Source organism: Pterocles gutturalis, unplaced genomic scaffold (assembly GCF_000699245.1).
Source record: "Pterocles gutturalis isolate BGI_N339 unplaced genomic scaffold, ASM69924v1 scaffold9657, whole genome shotgun sequence".
Taxonomy (NCBI): Eukaryota; Metazoa; Chordata; class Aves; order Pterocliformes; family Pteroclidae; genus Pterocles; species Pterocles gutturalis.
The window spans coordinates 260,244-279,256 of record NW_010110352.1 but is presented as its reverse complement, the minus strand read 5'-3'; the positions used below and the strand labels follow the sequence as shown (position 1 = coordinate 279,256).

Sequence of the window (19,013 nt, the reverse complement as noted above, 5' to 3'; positions counted from 1 at the left end):
AGCCGCTGGGGCAGAAGTACCCGCTGCCCCCTGCCATCGGGCATCACTCAATTTTACCTTTGGCTATGAAAGCTTGTAGGGAAGGCAGAAAATGTCTCTAAAAAAACCCAAACACACCCACCCTGGAAATGACACTCATTTTTTTCTCAGACACGATGGGCTCCAGAGGATCTTGAGACCACACTGGCAGACAAAGAGGGTTGTTCAGCTGAGGAAGGGACCTCCCAGTTCAGAGATGCTGATGCAAGCTTCATGCCCACGTCATAACTCCTTCCACAGAAACAGGCTAACAGCATTTATTGCCACTTATCTTTTATTACTCCTCTCTTGGCTTTCATAGCCAGCTAATGATGAATATTTTTATTAAGATGACCTGGGCAGGTGAGGAGCTTACTTCTGTGATAATAATTCAGGAGCATGGCTGACTGAGGAAACGGGGAAAATAATTTCTGGGGAAAAGTCAATAGGTAGGCTGTCTTGGATTGGGAGAACGTGTGGCTTCCAGGAGCCAAAGTCTAGTGAGAGCCTTTCCAAACAGAGCATCTTGAAGCAGATATTCCCAGAGACTTCAGCGCACAGTTCTGGGATGCTTAAGGAAGCACACATGCACGAGAGGCCTCTGGGGGACAGTTCATTACTAATTCTGACGCACTACAGAAATGGGGAAGATCCAGATCAGCAAGGGCCTCAGACAGACACAATTAAACTTTTTAGCTAAGAAGAAAAATTCTAAAAAAAGAAAAAAAAATTTAAAAAAAAATCCCTCTTCCTTCTCAGTTCTGGCATTAAAAGTCTCCCCAGGCTTATGAGAGGACTCTGAGTAGTCACCAGAGCAAATCATGCAGTATGTCACACCTATTTCACCAAAAATAAACCGCTGTGACTTGACCCATCATGAGAAAAATATGAGCATTGCCTGATGTTAAACACAATTACAAATACAGACATTATCTTGCAGCTGCTAACACCATCCACTACATCTTTCAAGTGATTTCCTTCTGTCTTCTTTTCTAATTGCATTCATTCTTCCCTTCCATAAAAACTACTTAGCATTTCTGTGGTTTGTGTCTCATTCAGGCCTTGACCCTACAAACTCTTATCCCTGAGCTTCGGCTCCAGGTTCAGCCAAGACCCCACTGCATAAATATTTGCATGACTGGAGCCCTCAAATATAACCTACCTGGGAAAAGGATATTCTTTTATGCTTCCAAATTCAAATCCAAACCTCTGCCTTGTAACAGACTGAAAGCAAAAACACAAGCACCAACAAGAAGCTACTAAGTCAAAAGCTTTACAAAGCAAGTGTGCAACGAGGGCTGTTTATCTGATTGCGACACTGTGCTACCAGAAGCAGAAAAAATTACCATTAATCTGCAGGTTCTATATTGGAGGATGCAGAGATGATGTATATAAACGTGGGAATTTCATACAATCCCCAACCCTTTTGCCAAGTGGGTGATGGCAGCAAAGAGGAGACTGATTCAATACATCTAGAGTCTTATTTGACAAATAACTGAACGATTCTTCACTGTGAAAATTTGGAAAATCACATGCTTCCACCTGAGTTTCCCTGACACAAATAACCCTCTTCATTGTCCAGCACTGCAGACTGCCCACAGGTAAGAAACTCTTAACAAGGGGAAGGGAACATGTCATAAAACTCAGGCTAAAATTCAATATATTCATATGTTTTAGGTTTGTGTGCATATACACACAATATTCCAATAAAAGCAATAAAAGTAATAGACCCACGGCCACACGATGGAGCTTATTCACTAAAATCAGCCAGCAGGAGCGTTTCTGCACATCTCTACAAGGGAGTTGCTGGTGTATGAACAAAGGGTCTCTGCCACAACTCTACCGTGTAACTCAGGCTTGTGGAAACGCCAGACCAAAGCTTTCTGCTGTCATAGCGCTTTAACAAAGAGTCCTCAGCCACTCAGGCCTTTGATGGGGAACCCTCAGGACCAATTCCCCCAGAGGAGTCTCTGGAGGAACAAGGCAAAATCCTCGAGAACTCAAGGGCATTTCCTGGTGACTTGGGAATGATTGGTTTCTCCTACTTAAGACCACTTCGATCTCCCTGGGAGCTATTCTCCTCCACACTGTCCTGGGCTGTATCTAACTGGGGACATAGAAAGCTAGAGATGATGCAAAAAACCTTATCTGAAGTGGATCTTCCTTCTTAATCAAGGGAAAAGTTGGAGGAATCTTCCTCCCCAGGCACAGCACTTAAAGAAGGAGGCTAAAGAAGAAACGTGGTTTGAATAAAAAAAAAAAATTATTTTTCCCTTAGAAGCTGCTGTGTCTATGCCTTTGCTTAACTGCACTGCATATACTTACAGTACTTTTCTGTCTGGCTTCCTGTATTGATGTAGAGAAACTGGAACTTACAGTGTTTTCACAGCATACACAAGCCTGGCAAAACCTTTTTTTGTTTCCAGTAAGATATCTTGAAAAAATACTACTGATGAAGGGGAAAAAAAATAATCCTGAAGAGATCCTAAACCACAAAAATGACCATGTGGAAAAGTCATGATAATGAAATATACTTAAAAAAATAAAAAAAGAAAATGAAATCCATAGTTTCTGATCACTGTTGTTACTTTAGTTGAGATTGAAGGAGATTTCAGACTCTGCAGCAGAAGGCACAGAAATTCATTGGTTTTAGTATATTGTAGCTGTATTTACATTAACACTCCACATTTTAGAGGAGTGCATATTTTCCTGTAATTGTAAATAAGTATTGCCACTAGAAAGCGCACAGCTCAACACACAAAAGGACACAGAAGTAACGCACTCGAAGGCAATCCTGTGAGAGCAATTTAGTTTTCAGATTTTAAAGAATGCTTTGTGTATGTTAAATACCAAATTAAAAAAAGCTAAAAGGCAACTGCTACGTTGTTTCTTCCATCAGACTGAAAACAAAACACGTATTTTGGGATTATTTTAACAAGAAAATTAAGAAATAAACACAACACATATTACAGACTATTATCAGAGCTCCCTCTGAAAGATGTTCTATCCTGAGGTTACCCAAATCCCCAAGGATTTGGGCTGAATCCTTGGTCAGGAATGCATTTTTCTTACGTGTAGAAAGGCACAGCAAACAGAAAGCAACCAGCAGTACTGGTACATGCCTCATTTTTCTGCACAAAGGTAATAAGGCTTCATTATATTCTTGCTGTAAGTTAGAAGACAGCTTTGCAGGACGGCTCTGGTTAAGAGACAGGGAGGGGAAGAGATTCCCCAGGTGAATCCCTTGTGCCCCATGTCCAGTTGGGAGCCTTCAGTGACAACTGATTAGGCAGCAGGTAAGTACAAGGATTTTTAATTAGTGTTTTTCCTGGCAGCTAAATTACTAATAACATGAAGTGGGTACTTCAAAACGGTAGGCTCAGGACTCGTCTCTACGGTGGCACCTCTTTAACTTGAGGACCACGCAAAGCCCCAAACCAGATGTGTCTATTTCATTGTTAAAGTAATTTTATTTTCATTTGGTTGATCCTAATAAATTTAAACCCACTTTTTTTTTTTTTTTACTTTTAAATCACACACACTTCTTATTAATCAATTTTATATCTCACTTTCAGTTAAATGAATGCAACTCTGTGAGCACAGAAGTCCCAAGAAGACATGGGGAGAATACTCCACTTATTTGTGATACCTGTTAAAAGAGATTCGTGCTACAGAGTGCCTGCATTTCTGCTAACTTTTTTCTTTATGTGCTGCTCAAGTCAATTTAAGGACATTCATCCAGTGAAGACAAAGGGGCAGAGAAACTCATGTTCACTTGGATGTGACCTGAACTCCGCACACTCCTATCTCTCAGCCAGTCCTGGGACTCTCCTGGGTACATTTTGCCTCATCATTCAAACTGTCCAGAAGGGCAGCAACAGGATGCACACTCTCATATCCTCCTCCTCCTTAGAGACGTGCAGATGGAGACTCGTTAGGAGAGCTAAGATTTGTTGTGCGTGATGTGACTAGTTAGTAAGGTGCCAAAGGAGGAGAAGGAAGACCTCCATCAAATAGAGAAGAATGCCCTTGATTCTCCTTTGGGTCACATTTAGTTCCAAAGAAGGTGAAAAGACTCTATTAGATGTGACTGGCAAAATCTTCCATTTATCCACCAGTGAGGCACAGCACAGCCGAAGCAATCCAACCTTCCCGCGGTGCCCTACAATGGAGCGTGGTCACCCGCTGGGACACCAGCGCTGCTGCGGAGCCGTTTCAAAGCCTGGCCAAAAGAGGCTAATGCTGAAAGCCAGCTGCAGCAGCCCTGGTTTGCAATGAATCACCATCTCCTGAGGGCACAAGCTGAGATCACGGTTTCGTGGTATGCGAGCCATCAGCCCACCCATGTGAAAATAAACCAGCACTCACATGTGGACTGGATGTGAACAAGTGACCTAAAAAAGTCGGGGGGTTCCAAGTCCTGTTAACCTTCGCTTCAGTCATTCTTCTGTCATACGAAGCTTGTTGTGACACGTTGTGTGTGAGCTGGGGCATGGGGGGGTGGAGAAGAACCCAAAGTCTACTTTGTCATGTAGTCCTAAAATTATGCATGACTCACTCAACAGGCAAATAAAAGAAGAAAATTACTATAAAGAGGAAAATGGGGTAGCAAGGGAAAAACTTGTTGCATATTGTATCTTCCGAAATAAATCTGAATGAATTATATTTTTTAATTTGTTTATGCTAATAGTCGCCATGCGCTAGTGGTTTTAGCAGAATTTTCTCTTTATATGTACGACTCAAGAATTACCATAGCAACTTGGTTCCTAATTAGCCTTCAGTTACTAACAATCAATACGATTAGACAAGGTCAGCACTGGAGTAAGCACTGCAGATTTTTTTTTCCAAAAGGCTACTGAGAGTCAATAGCACCAAGAAGAGGAGGAGCGTGCTCCTGGACGATGCTCCCCAAAGGATGGTCGCTGTTCTGCTATCACTTGCTCTCCTATGAGCAAAAGGAGCCATGGCAAAAGAGAACTTTGCTACTTTCCTGGACTGCAAACAAATTCACAAAATATGGAGACCAGAAACATCCTTAGATCTACAGATAAAAAGACACCCTACTCTCACACTGCTGTTGACTGCACATCATCAAAATCACAAATAAAGACATCATAGATTTTTATCAATGTGGCTACATCTGAAATCAATCTTCCTGTGTGGGAAGGATCCCTAAAACCTGGAATAAGGTGAGATTGGCCAGTTCACAGGAAGATGCTTCCTGGGATTGAAGTCCATGCAGTGCTTAGCTGAGATCCCGTTAGAAAGTCCTCCCTCAAGTGATCAGAGCGATTGCCCATCGCTGACACCATTTCCCCCTCCCTTTTGCAGCCTGTTTCAGTTGTTAACGTGTCCTCTCTTACCCTGAAAGCACAGTGCCTGGCAGCACAGTAGGATGAAGACATAATGTGCTATTCAGAGGTACTCGGGGTGCTGGGAATACAAAACAGGCTCCTCGGTACTGACAGATGAAGGCTCATGAAAAGCTATTTTACTTTTTTGGCACGTTTAAGTCTTGCTATCAAGAAACACAGGCAAAAAACCAAGCTTAGTTTTAAATAAGCAGTGTGTGTTTTCAATTATGCCTAGGCACACGGACGACGCAGTTGAACTGGGATCTATTTGCTTGCCCCTTGGCTCTCTCTTCTGTTCCCCCCGGAGATCACCTCTACACGGCAGCTGTGCCTTCAGCCTCGGCTCACCCCGGCACACAGCACTGGGTCCCCTAAGAGAGGCTTGGGCTGGGGGATCAGGGGACCCAAGACGTGGCACACAGTGACAACATAATGACAAAACAGTCTGGACAGTGCCATACGATAGGACATCAAGCCATGAGATTTGAGGCAATAGGTCTTGACGTTCCCCTGCACAAAATGCCCCAAAGAAGAATGAAAGCATTTCAAGATCAAAAAAGGTGGTTTTTATCAGAATATAAACAAGTATAATTAACTTTAAAGCAGAAGAATCTCAAAGGGTATTAGAAGAAATCTGAGAAGAGTTTACATTCCTCCTTACCCTGACATCCAGTGCCTTTGGAGAAGGTTTGGAGTTCCTCAATGGCTTGCACCGAGTAGTAGTAAGCTCTGCCCAGACCTCCTGGGAAACTCCACTCGTCACTTCTGGGGCTACTTCCTGCTCCCCATCACAACCTCTGAATTGCATGTATCCATTTCTGACCTGTAAATTCCTGCCACTTGTAGTACCTCGAAGCTACTCCCCTGCAAACATGCTCATTAGCCCACAGAGGGAGTCCCCAATGCCCCTTCCTCCACAGAGCTCAGCTGCTGCCAGTGCTCCTAAAGAGTATTATCTAACTGGCAACAGGAGTAATCAATTAGTAAATTAGTAATAAATTAGCGAATCCTTCTTACTGCATAGTGCTTGCCCCTTCTCATAGCACAGATGGAAAAAGCCAAAATCTTGAAAAAACAGCGTAAGTAGTCTTAAAAATGTGAAAAATAAAGCTGAAAAACAGATCTTCATAAAAATCTTAATCAAAATAAGAGATAACGTTGACAAAAGGATTAGACATGAGCACCTTCACTTCATAATTACCCTAGAAAGAATAAGCATTTCCAGATAAAGATGGAAATCTCTGTGCTCTTGAGCATATGTACGTACATACACATACGGATATATGCAGGTATATATGGACTTATATATACTCCCATGCCTTAAGCAGTTCACTAACAAAAGGTACACCACTCTTACTTATTTTTAAAGGATCAAGCACACATCTGGAATTCTTCATGTAAAACATGTTCCTGCTCAAGAAATTAAAAAAAATATTCACAGTATTTTGCAAGCAAATTGTTCTTGGCTTGGTCACAAAACAGACAACTGGCACAACGAATCTCTGCTTTTACACCTGGGATGAATTGGGGTCAGCCAGTGTCTTAGAAAAATCAAAATGCAGCTCACTAATAACAAGAAAATGCTCAGCTGCCTCTCCACTGAGCAAATCAGCCACCAAAGTATTTATTAAATCCACATCAATCATTTGGCATAATAGAAATAAAGGCTGTGCAGTATAATGTTGTCAGCGAATCAACATCTCCTGCTTAGAAAATAAATGTCTTGACTCCCTCTCAACATTTGTTTTCCATAAAAGCTGAGGTTTGCATCAGCATTTGTACAGCAACGGGAAACAATCCGTCATCGCAACATGCCAATCCCACTAGCATTATTTCTAAAATAAACAGAAAAGCTAAATAAAATTATATGGGAAGGTGTTTCCGAAATCCTCCTGAAATTGAATTACCATTTCTGATCTGGTGCCAGCCTTCCTCTTTCTAAGAAACAATATTTAGCAGCAGCAACCATAAATATTGAAGAAAATCCAATTTAGAGCAAATCAGGCACAATTTCAAGTAGGTCACACCTTTTGCACTCCCTCACTGGTACAGTCAGATACACACAGAAGATTAATAGAAAAAGTCCTATAAAAACCCGTTTTCTGGTGAAAAAAAAAAAAAAAAAAAAAGAAAGAGCTTTCCTTTCGAATACCTAATTTATTTTTTTTTAAATAGCAGTACTTTTTAAAGCAAACCCAGGAGCTAGAAATATCCAGAAGGAGACGGCAAAAGAAAAGGAGTCCTTTTGTAATAATCCCCTTACAACTCTTTAAAAAAAAGTTTGTTGACTTTAATTCTGCTTACTTGTATTAATTTTGTTTTAATCTTGTGCTTACAATTCTCTTTGTTTCCAAGTCAATGTATTTTATTCTAAATTCTTTCCAGAAATGTTGGAGTTAATATGTAACCAATACACAAAAGAGAAATTTTTAATTTACATATTATTTAGGGATATTAAAACTGAATGTACTTATTTTAACAAAAAAAGGTAATTATTTAAATCGGTGATATCCTTTTGCAATGTATGAGCTATGAATTATGTTTGAAAATGTACAATGTAATCAGAATGAGCAACTCTGAGTTCTTGTTTTATTTTCTGATATACATATGTTAAGTTTAATAAACGTATTGCTCAGCCAACATAAGAATTATTTTATGTTTCTTAGCAAATATGTACTTCTATATTTACAAAGACACTTAGAAGGTCACTGATTCTACCTTGAAAGTACAAGAATCTCATAATAAAATACAACTTAAAACTTCCTTTACTTCCAAATAGAATGAAGCTCTTGGAAGGAAGAGACGGAGCCTGAAGAAGTGACTGCTGGCAGCTATCTTACAGCACTGGTTCTGGCCCTTCTTGGAACCAAAAAACCCACCCAAAAGCCCCTGAGATGAATCTCAGCAAGTTGGCCAGTAATCGAACATGTAAGCCTATTCAGTATGCATAAAGCAGGAGAAAAAAAGAAAGATGATGGTATTAATTCTGCACCACGGGATGACTGCCAATGCCAAGGCTCCTCACCACGTTCCTCAGTTGCAATAATTGGCTTCGTGCCTCTGACGCAAGGACCTGGGGTGAGGCTGCCTTCTGAAATGGAGTGATTTGGAGAAAGCAAACATCTCCAGATGAACAACCACGGCACGCCAAACCTGAAACCCACCCAGCCCAGCATCTCGCTCTGGCGGCAGCAGGGGAAGCCCAGGGAACAGGGCAAGAGCAGGGCAAGCCTATGGAGAAAGTCTCCCTGAATACCTCATCAACTTTTTTTCATGATTTGCAGCTCAAGTCTGTGTGTTTGGTAGGCAAGCAGGCGAGACACATTTTCTTCCCCAAATTTTACCAGGGAGACTCTTCATATCTCAAAGTCTCAAATAGTTCTCCAGCTGAACCGTGCAATGTGTGAAGAAGTATCACCTTCAGGGTTGGTTTTTTTTTTTTTTTTTTTGATTTGTCACTCACTAATTTAATTTGAAGTCCTGTCCTCTAGTTATAGTATTAGAAAGGACAGGAATAATCACTCCTGTCCACCCTCCCCGTACTAAACCTGACTGCACAGACTGCTCCAGTATTCCCCATCAAAGGTCTTCCTGCCAGATGGAGGAGTCTTGTGCTCCGTGATTCCTCAGGTGGAAAGCAGCCATGAATGTGTTCATCTCAGTATTTCCTGGTTTGTTCTCTACCCTTTTCTTAATATTTACTAACATTGCCATTTGGAGACATTTTTTGACTGAGAGACCTTTTTTTAGAAATGTTCACTTGACCCTCAAATCTCATTTTGAATAAATGAGGCTAATTCAGAGCCCACATTTAGAAATAAAGCAGGGACCTGAAATGATGTCCAAGATGATTCTTCCATTAAATATTTTAGTCTCTAATGTTGGCTTCATACCAATGCAGTTAACAAATAAGGATTCTGCTAACAGTTCATTACCATGAAACTCATTCTTGCTGAACAAAAGGAAGTAATAACAAAATGCATCTTCTTTATTCCCTTTCTAAATTTATTTTATCAAAGAAAGCAAGCATCAATATACCAAACTACACAGAAAGAATTATGGGATACTTCCTTTCTTGTACTCTAACATGTTTCAATTAAAATATGCAAATATTAGCATGATTTTCTGGGACTTCTTAAATAGAAAAGTTAGAAAATGTGGATATGGATGCTATGAACCGATTTTACATTTCCTAGCTTCTTCTTCTAAGGGTTTTTACTTTATTTGTGATTTTGTTCTGCCCAAGCATTAGCAAAGATGGAGATCAGGTTATACATTTACAGAAATATCACAAAGCTGTAATTAAAATCTCTGCTTTTTGACATCAGCAGCAAGCTGCTGATATGGATAATAAATGTCTACTTGACATTTCTTGTAATTGTGCAAGGGATGACAACAATAACTGCAAATGTAAGATCTCTCCCGCAGAAGAGAAGAAAGGGAAAAGCAGAATGCCAGGTGATGAAGCAGCAAAACATTTATAGATCATAATAAAGCCACCTAGTCTTTGTTCGTGACTTATTATGTTTAGAACACAAGGCACAGCTTCTCCTTTCAGGAAAGAAATTGGATTAAGAACACGCCAGGCTTCCTAGGCATCCATAGCACACACTTCAGTTTGCCACCCAAGGGATGATGCCTGCAAAGGATCAGAAGGGTCACCTGAAGCAAGGCATCCATAGCACACACTTCAGTTTGCCACACAAGGGATGATGCCTGTAAAGGATCAGAAGGGTCACCTGAAGCAACAGCACTCCTTCAAGAAGAAAATGTTCCCAAGCCACTCACGGCCACCCAGGGAGGCAGCAGCACAAGGCACTGCTCTGCCCAGCTCCTCCGCCGCCGGTGCGTTACAGGACCCCTGGGAGACGCTCGCATAGCTGTTCACCTCTCAAATCCCATTTGTGGGGACCCATTTCAAAGGGCAGAGTGGAGCGATGGGCAAATGAAGACTGACACCCTGGCTGCTGTTGGGCTAAGGACGTACAGCAGAGGACAAGCTTTCTGACACCATTTTGCTGTTGAACCAGTGGCCTGAAGTGCAAGCAACCCCTCTCCAGTATAGAAAAGAGCCACTTCCAAACCACTGATCACCGTCAAACGTGGACAGTCAGCTGGGATGGGGACATCTGGGACTTGCTATCTACCCACAGGAGCCATGAATCCTCCTGTGGTTGCTCAGTGCTCCACCACCAGTACCACCAGTACACCATGGCTGGACAGGCTCTGGTACCTGATGGCTCACGTGGTGTCAGACAGGCAGGCAGAGGGGTAAAGCCCCGTGTCGGAACAGCAGAACCATTAAAACATTTATTCTTTGGGATGACAGCCTGAACTTTGAATTTCTTTGCTTATGCTGGTTACTCGCCTTAATGTTTTTGAACTGTACTCCTCCATTCCCTGAGAGAAAATGCATATTTAGACTCATTTAAATGCATTAAGTAGCATACTTATTTTCATGCCCTGCCCTTAAGATGCTGAATGTCACACACAACTTCTGATAACGTCAATTAGAATTTAATATCCATGGAGTTGCACCTTGAGAAGATACCCTGGAGTATTTATCACCAAAGCATGATTGTCACCTGATTCAGTACATATTTTGGCACACAGAATGCTCCGTGTCCCCCTTTCACCTTGGGGATGTAAATAAATATTTTTGTTAACATGCACTATTTAACCTATATAGCACAGCAGATCCTGCAAATCCATATTTTGCTTCTTGCAGAAAAATAAATAGGAGATTTATCCAAATGATGCAACAAAAGAGAGAAAGCAACTCCTGCCTAGAACCAATTTCCAAATGTCTTGGTTACACCGAATCCTAACCACTTTCTCAAAATAGCTTTAACGATCTTATTTAATCACAGCCTTTCACATACCAAATGAGGCAGCACACGATACACTGTGCAAGAATAACCGGAGGAGCTGCAAAATACTGACCAGCTTTCTTGATAGCAGAAGACACAGACTGCTATCATCCTTAGCTGATCACATAATTTCTGCCTTCCCCCTTTCCTTCCCATCTTTCTGGGTGGTATGCTGCCAAGTGTTACAGAATCACATGCTGGGGCTGAACGAAACTGATTTCAGGAGCACGTGGGATGATGGACACCCCTTAGCTATTTGCTAGCCCAGGCAGCTTTGATGGCTACCGCTGAAGAGGGTCTGGATAGTGAATCCATCAATTTTCCAGGTTGTTAAAACTTGCTAAAAAAAGTGAAGGCTTCCCACTATGTCAAATTCTCCTGATCAGACTTTTACAATCAAGCCAAGAACTTTGCTCCTTCCCCAAACCACAGGAAGAGAGATACGCCTTGATTCAGCAATGTACCCCAGCACATGCCTCAAAATACTCTAGAGTGGTCTCCACTGTCCCCGAGTCCCTCACCTCAGTCTAGATAATACATAAAATGTAACTCAGTCTGATCTAAGTAAGTCAAAGGAAAGTGTGACCTGCCTTTTAGCCCACAGGGTTAAACAGGAAAGATTTTAGCATCATTCATCAGGTTGGTTGTTGTATCTGGAATAAGTTGGTGCTCGTATATCTAGGTCACAGCCAGTAGCATTTCTTCATATGAACCATCACTGGCTCAACACTTTCAGCAAAAAAAAAAAAAAAAAAATGCATTGAGTGATTAAGTAAATACTCAGAGTTATTTTCTTTAAAAATTCATGAGGAAGCTGTAGACAGCTGGTGCATATACTCCTGCTGTCTTCCGTAGATTTCAATTTCCAAGAGTGTCAACTCTGGCAGATCCCTTCATCCCTCAAAGTTTTAGCTTTCCAGGATTTTCAGAGCTCATCAAGGGTTTAGCTCATCAAGCTCCGTTAACCATAGCATGGTTCATGTTTTTAAAATGTGTCTTTGACAAAATCTGTTAAAGAAACAACCTTATCCTATTACTCCAAAACACAAAACAGGGCCAATAACGGTGGGTTTTTGTGACATCTTCTGGTTCAAGAAGCATATCATGCACATGGCTGAAGTTCCTTGGGCCACAAACAGTGTTAAAGAAACAACCTTATCCTATTACTCCAAAACACAAAACAGGGCCAATAACGGTGGGTTTTTGTCTGTGACATCTTCTGGTTCAAGAAGTATTTCATGCACATGGCTGAAGTTCCTTGGGTCACAAACAGGTTGGATGTGAGGGTGAATGAGGAAACAAAGCATTATGGTTTAGCTTGAACACTTCAAAAGAATACATAACTGACAATGAATTATCAAGGGGATTGTGCCTCATGATACAAATGTGAAGCCTCTTTGGCCTCTGTAGGGTAAAGCAATCAGACTGAACTTCCTATAAATACGATGTCCTTGTTAGACCAACATTCACAAATCTACTTTGCTACCTTGCAGTAACAGAAGGAAACTTAGCAAGAGAAAAAGGGAGACTCAATATTGGTTCAGACTGTCTCTCCAAATGAAGCCCTTTCAGTGCAGGTTGAAGATGACATAGCAGCTGCACAGCATGTTGAATTGATTTTGCCAGGTATGTGCGTGCATGGGGCTGTTTTTAGTTTAGTAACTGGAGGGTTAACTAGTTCTGGGGGGTGTAAACAGGCTGGTTAAGCAGGAGTCCAGACAAGCTGCCATGTTCCAGTTGGCCAAGACCTAGGAGTAGACGAAACATAGGTGGTGTTGGGTTGACAGTTGGCCTTGATGATCCTTGAGGTCTTTTTCCAACCTTAATGATTCTATTCTATGATTTTATAATCTGCTTCCCTGAACGCCTCTTTGCTAAAATAACATGAAGCCAGAGCTCTGCAGAAGTTGGAGACCTGCCAGCAATAAGCTGGTTAGGCTGTTCCACAGATCTGTGTGTTTCTGGAGTAGTTTTCTCTAAGAAAATTCAAGCTGCACCTTTGGCAAGAGAAAACTCAGATAATTAGAGCCTGTCAATTTATGTCATAACTTTAAACATTTTATCTAAGAAGAAAAGAAGGTCTTTCTCCACACACTTCAGGGAAGTTATTTCTCTGTATGGCAGTCTGCAGAATGGACATTTCATGGCTTTTCAGTACCTGAAGAAATTCAGATGGGTGAGAAAAAAATGACAAGCTAGAGATGGTTCAAATGGGCTTTCATTCTTTCAAAAAACTTCAAAATGGCTAAAGAATCTCAGTGACAACTTTATTCTTCTCCTAATGTCTGTATTTTGCCAAAATCGATGAAAACCAAAAGATTTTGACTTGATAACTAACTGGAGCTTCACAGGGGAGCACAGATCGAGTGCTCCATGGCGACGTTTCCAGGTCACACTACTTTTTTCCATTATAAGTCATAGTCACTAGTGTCCATTCTGGAAAGTCCTTGGACAGTCCAAATGGGAAACAAAGAAGATCTTTTCTGGGTACTATGGCTGGAGTCTCACTGGAAGAGTCAGACTGGAAGTATTTTACATTTTGTAGCAAAGTTCAAGGCTCTCAGCTGCTTGAGTGTTTAGGAAGAAACTAAAATGCAGATAGAAAGCAGGAACACTGAAAAAATGCTATTGAATGATTTTTATTTGAAAGCCAGAAATTTTTGGTCACTGTATACAAAAGCCTTCCTCCTCTTTGGATTAAGAGTTAAGATTCTCATGGAGGGCCCATCTCAAATGGATGATGCCAAAGACCACCATTCCCTGCAACTTTTGGGCTTTAAAACCTACCCTACTCTCAGAAACACAATTGAAAATGATCTAGTAATGATAAAAGTCACAGATACATTAGACTGTATAAGATACTGGTTTTCTTCAGTAATACACTCAGGAAATATTGTCGCTCTTAATTTTTAGTCTATTTAGTTCTAGGTGAGCACATACATACACTACAATGAAATACCTCATTTGTATACATCAAGCTATCCACTTTTTACCATATGGAGGTATCACATTATTAATAGCTGTTTTCCTTAAATAGACTACAGTTTGCTTTAATCTTTCTTTCTGTGCATGATCTTGCAAGACTAAAAAGGCTTTCATACAAAAACTGTTTTTATACGCAAATCTATCATTTGATTACATACTTTTTTGGTCCCTACATTATAATGAATATTTCTGATGAATGTTTTATGGGCTAGGTTTAGGATTTGCGAGCTATTTCAAATTTTATCTGTTTGCTGTACATCTGCAAGTACCGCATCTTTGTTGATGTTGATTGGTCTCATTTACATACTTATCACACTTTTATTCTCAAGGATGTTTTGCTACAAACTGTCTATCCCCATTTCTTCTCTGTGTACTACTAGTATATAAATATATTTTCAAACTGAGTTCATTTCCATATATAATTTTTTTAGTTAACAATAAATCATGACTTAGAGACATCCTATTCGATGCAATCGCTACCTTTATACGTATCTGACATATGATTTCTGAGTAATTAAAGATAACGGGAGCAGTTTACAATGCACTTTGCAGCCCACTTCATAGTCCAGAGAGCTCAATGATTTTCCCTCAGGTCCAGGCTAAAAGGAACCCTGCAGGACTCAGCAGAAACAAGTGCCAGCAAAACTGGTGATGCAGAGCTGATCTCATTCCTAACTGGTAACTCCTGGCCACAAAAAAACCCCCCACAAAAAACCCCAAACAAACAAACAAACCCAAAAACCCCCAACTTTCTTTTTGTTTTCTCAATAAAAATGGCTGCTGACAGTGGTGATTGATGGGGTGATGAGGGTCCAAATCCACAAGTGGGATGTAGAAAGTGGAGGCTTTGTAACCATAGAATCATTATAGAATCATTAAGGTTGGAAAAGACCTCAAGGATCACCAAGTCCAACTGTCAACCCAACACCACCCAACCCACTAAACCTTTCCCTGAAGCACCACATCTCCACGCTTCTTGAACCCCTCCAGGGATGGTGACTCCACCACTTCCCTGGGCAGCCTGTTTACCATGTGCCAATAGAAGACTCTTGAACCTGTGGTGATGCTCTGAAATGGATCTCATGCTCCAGAAAAAGCCAGGTGCCATGTGAGCTTTACTACTTGCTGCTGACCAGCAGCTCTTCAATCCTTGTTGCACATTCACTGGTTGTTCTTCATCCACCCACACTTCTCCAGGCTCAAAATCCTTCTCCTTTCCTCACCACACCTTCTGGTGGGTTCACCTTCTTGCTAAATCCCTTACTTGAGCAAGAATATGAGGGAAAAGGGTAGAAATGATGCAAAGAAATGTTGGTAATTGATTCCTTTTCAGTTTTGCTGTTCCACTCACAGCACTGAAAAAGGCACTGATGTTAAAGTGCATTTCCCCCCTCCCACTCAGAGTCCCCTTGGGTGAACAGCCTGTTTGTGACCCTCTCCCGTCAGAGTGCAAGCGCTGGGTGTGCTTCTAAATACAACGTTGTGATTTGCTCGTATATCAAATAATTCAGAAAAATCACACCTATCCCTGAATAGTTCAGGTTGGACAGTGACAGCTATAATTTCTGGTGCTAGCACCAGTTACCCCATAGATTTTCCCCAAGAATAGCAGGAAACTCTTTATTAAGGATTTTTCCTCCTAGTGGTGGAGGGCTGCAATACATCCACAATAGTATAATAACAAATGTATGATACATCTGCTCATCAAAGGTGCTGATAATTATCTCTCCATGCTTATCACTAAAATCCACAGATATTAGATGCTTACACCCTTTATGTGCTAAGATTTTCAGACCTATCACCGGTAAGAAACTTCTCTCGTGCATCCTGCTAGCTGACTCTGAACATGCACAAAACAACCCTGTTTATTCATTAGTGAAAAAAGAATTGGCTGCCTTGTTATCAACAGGAGGACCTTCCTCCCTAATCTTCCCCTAGTTTATGACAAAGTTCTCAGGATGATCCATTTCCTACGATCTTCTGCTACGGCACTTTATTTATTAATTGCAATGACACTCCATGCTGACCCAACCCTTTGACTGAGGACTGCCTGCTCACTGATATAAAAGTGTATTTGTGACAATGCATTTTGTAACATGGTCTTAAAAAAAGAGTTCCTAATTTTTTTAAACAGAAAGATTAGACTAGATGAAGCTCAGAGATTGGGGCTTGCTCACACGCAGTATAAGGAGCTGCAAACAGAAGCTGCTGTTTCGTGTGAAATAGTTGTTTTGTAGCAAATATGGATGCAATACATACATTTTCTCTAGGTCACCAAGTCCTGCAAAAGCTCCTTTTGGAATGACTCTCATCTTGGTGAGGACAAATCTCCTGAAAAGAGAGAAAAGGGGGTGATTATTCCCTACTCACAACACGCAGCTGCGTGGCAGCCTCTCAGCGCAGGAGACGCCTTTATCACTGCTGCAAGGACTCTCCAGCCCCAAGGCTTCAGTGTCTCAACACAACTGTAACGTTCAAAGCCTTCGTGGGACTCTGACTGCCTGCCCAGACCAAAATTACAGCACAGCGCCAGGCTGCTCAGCATCCGGAGCTGCTCAGGGGAAACAGCATCCATCCCTCAGTAGCTGCAATTTCCCCGTTTGCTTCAGTAAGAAGCCCAGAGCCGCTCGGCGCAGCGCTGCTGGGCGCTGGGAGGAGAAAGCGTCCTTCTCATCTTGACCTCTCTTTTGCGAGATGCTCAAGCACAGGATGAAGCAGCCCTGTGGAGCCAGGCCGGGGTGAGCTGCTTACACAGGGTTGTGAGGTGGTACACGCGTGCTCACACGAGATAAGACTTAACCTGCTGCACGGATAATTTGAGGAGTCAGCTCCTATCTCCCATCAGTGCAGCTTTAATACCCTTTATTGCTTCTCAGTCTCTCTTCAAATGAGTTCATAACGGGGCACAAAATGAGGACTTTGGAATACACAATTTGATCACACATTTAGAACTTCCAAGTGAGCTAGAACCCGATCTAGAACCCACTCTAGAACCACAAAGTGAACTAGAATACTATTTTGAACCATAAAGTGATCTAAAAATATCACTTGGGCTAGGACCTGTCCTGGAACCAAGAAGCAGTCCTGAACACTTTTGAGCTACTCTCTGGAACCAGTCAGTAAGTGACCTGAATCAGAACTGACAAAGCTGTGACAGGAAGTGACCTAGAACCAACAAGCAAGCTAGAGCATAGTCTAGAACCACAAAGTGATATAGAGCCATAAAGTGATCTAGAACCTGCTCTAGAACTTTCAAGTGACCTAGAACCTGATCTAGAAAATTTCAAACTAGCTATAACCTGATCTAGAACGTGATCTCGGTCCACAAAGTGGATTTAATTGTAATCATTTTTTAAAGGTCACAGAGTGTGCTTTATAAAAAAAGCAGCATTTAAAATATCGTACTAACCTTTTGGTTAACCTGGACTCCTCTCCTTTTATCACAAGAAACAGAGGACGACAGAAATGCTGATGGCGCTCAGCAAATAAAAGGTAGAGTATCTACTACTCCTTGGAGAAATAAGGTGTTATCAGGGTAATGGTTTTCTTTCACACATTTAATCACTCATAGGTAGTGAGCACAAACAGTTGCATATATTGACACAACCTGCTCATCAAGATACATGCTTCATGTGATAGGCTTGCGACTAGATGCCAGGTCAAGAAAGACGAGGTCAGACATGAGAAAACCCACTGGGATTTGTAGGGAGAACGATTATATTTTTGTATTTGCTGCTGAGAATAAAAGTCATATTCAAACTCCCAGGTATTAAACATGAAGCAGGTAAAATAAGCAAGACATCAGATAATACCAGTTGTATTGAATGATAGCTGTTAAAAAAAAAAGGTATTTTCTATATTTTTTTCTTTTTTTAAACTACATACATGAACATCACCCTGTGATTCAGTTTCTTAGTCTGTTTTCCTATGGAAATTAATTGTTTTCTGAATTACTATGGAAGTTTTGTTTGGTGAGCATGCCTGCTAGAGCATCCCTCATTTTTATCATCTCAGAACTGGTGTCGCATGGCTGCTGAGGATTGCCTTTCAGCCCATGTCTGTTATTATTTTAAGGTCTGCAGCAGGACACAAATGAGAAGCCAGCCTGCTACTACCTGCTGTGCAGTCGTGCAAATTTTAGCACAATACCTCAAAACCTTAGACTTTCTTACTGTTCACATAAAGTATTCATACAATCCTCATCTATTCTTTATTACAGCTGATTAGTTTAGAATTTTCATGGGAGATTATCATGTTTTAATGAAAGTCATATGGAAAAAGTATTATTCTGATAGAATACCACTGTGAAAGGTTCCTATTTTTTAATTGTAGGTCTTTAGCAGAATCTGCCCACCTCATCTAGATTCCCAAATATGAGTTAATATTTACTTACGTAGGACAAAGTCAGTGCACGCCTCACTTAGCTCTAGAGATTATATGATTACAGAGGTGTAGAGGTGATTACACCAGGAGTGAATCTGGCCCCACACTTTTTTAAACATTGAAATTCATGGTGTTCTCAGTCCTGAAAGACGATGAAGTCAATTTGGTATCATTAAGGTAAGTCAGAAAGAACTTCACCACACTGTCACACAAGAATTACAGTATGGAGATCATTATGCAAATGTCAGAAGGATTAAAGAGCTTCCAGAAAAGCCCTAACCTGGATTAGCCCATTTGTAAAGCCCCACTGAAAACCCAGCCAGCGTAACGCATGCAAAACTCCGGCGGTGCTTTCAGACTGCAGCCAGGTACAACGGATCCTCGCGGAACACCCAGCAGGCTT

At 41.2% G+C, this 19,013-nt stretch overlaps 1 protein-coding gene across 1 annotated transcript in view; it reads right to left on the bottom strand.

Moving 5' to 3' along the window:
* FSHR (follicle stimulating hormone receptor) overlaps nt 1–19,013 on the bottom strand; it is a 77,277-nt gene that overhangs the window by 29,858 nt on the left and 28,406 nt on the right. The window contains exon 2 of the mRNA XM_010073341.1: nt 16,487–16,558. Coding sequence (XP_010071643.1) covers nt 16,487–16,558 — 72 coding nt within the window. The remainder of the gene's footprint in view (nt 1–16,486; nt 16,559–19,013) is intronic.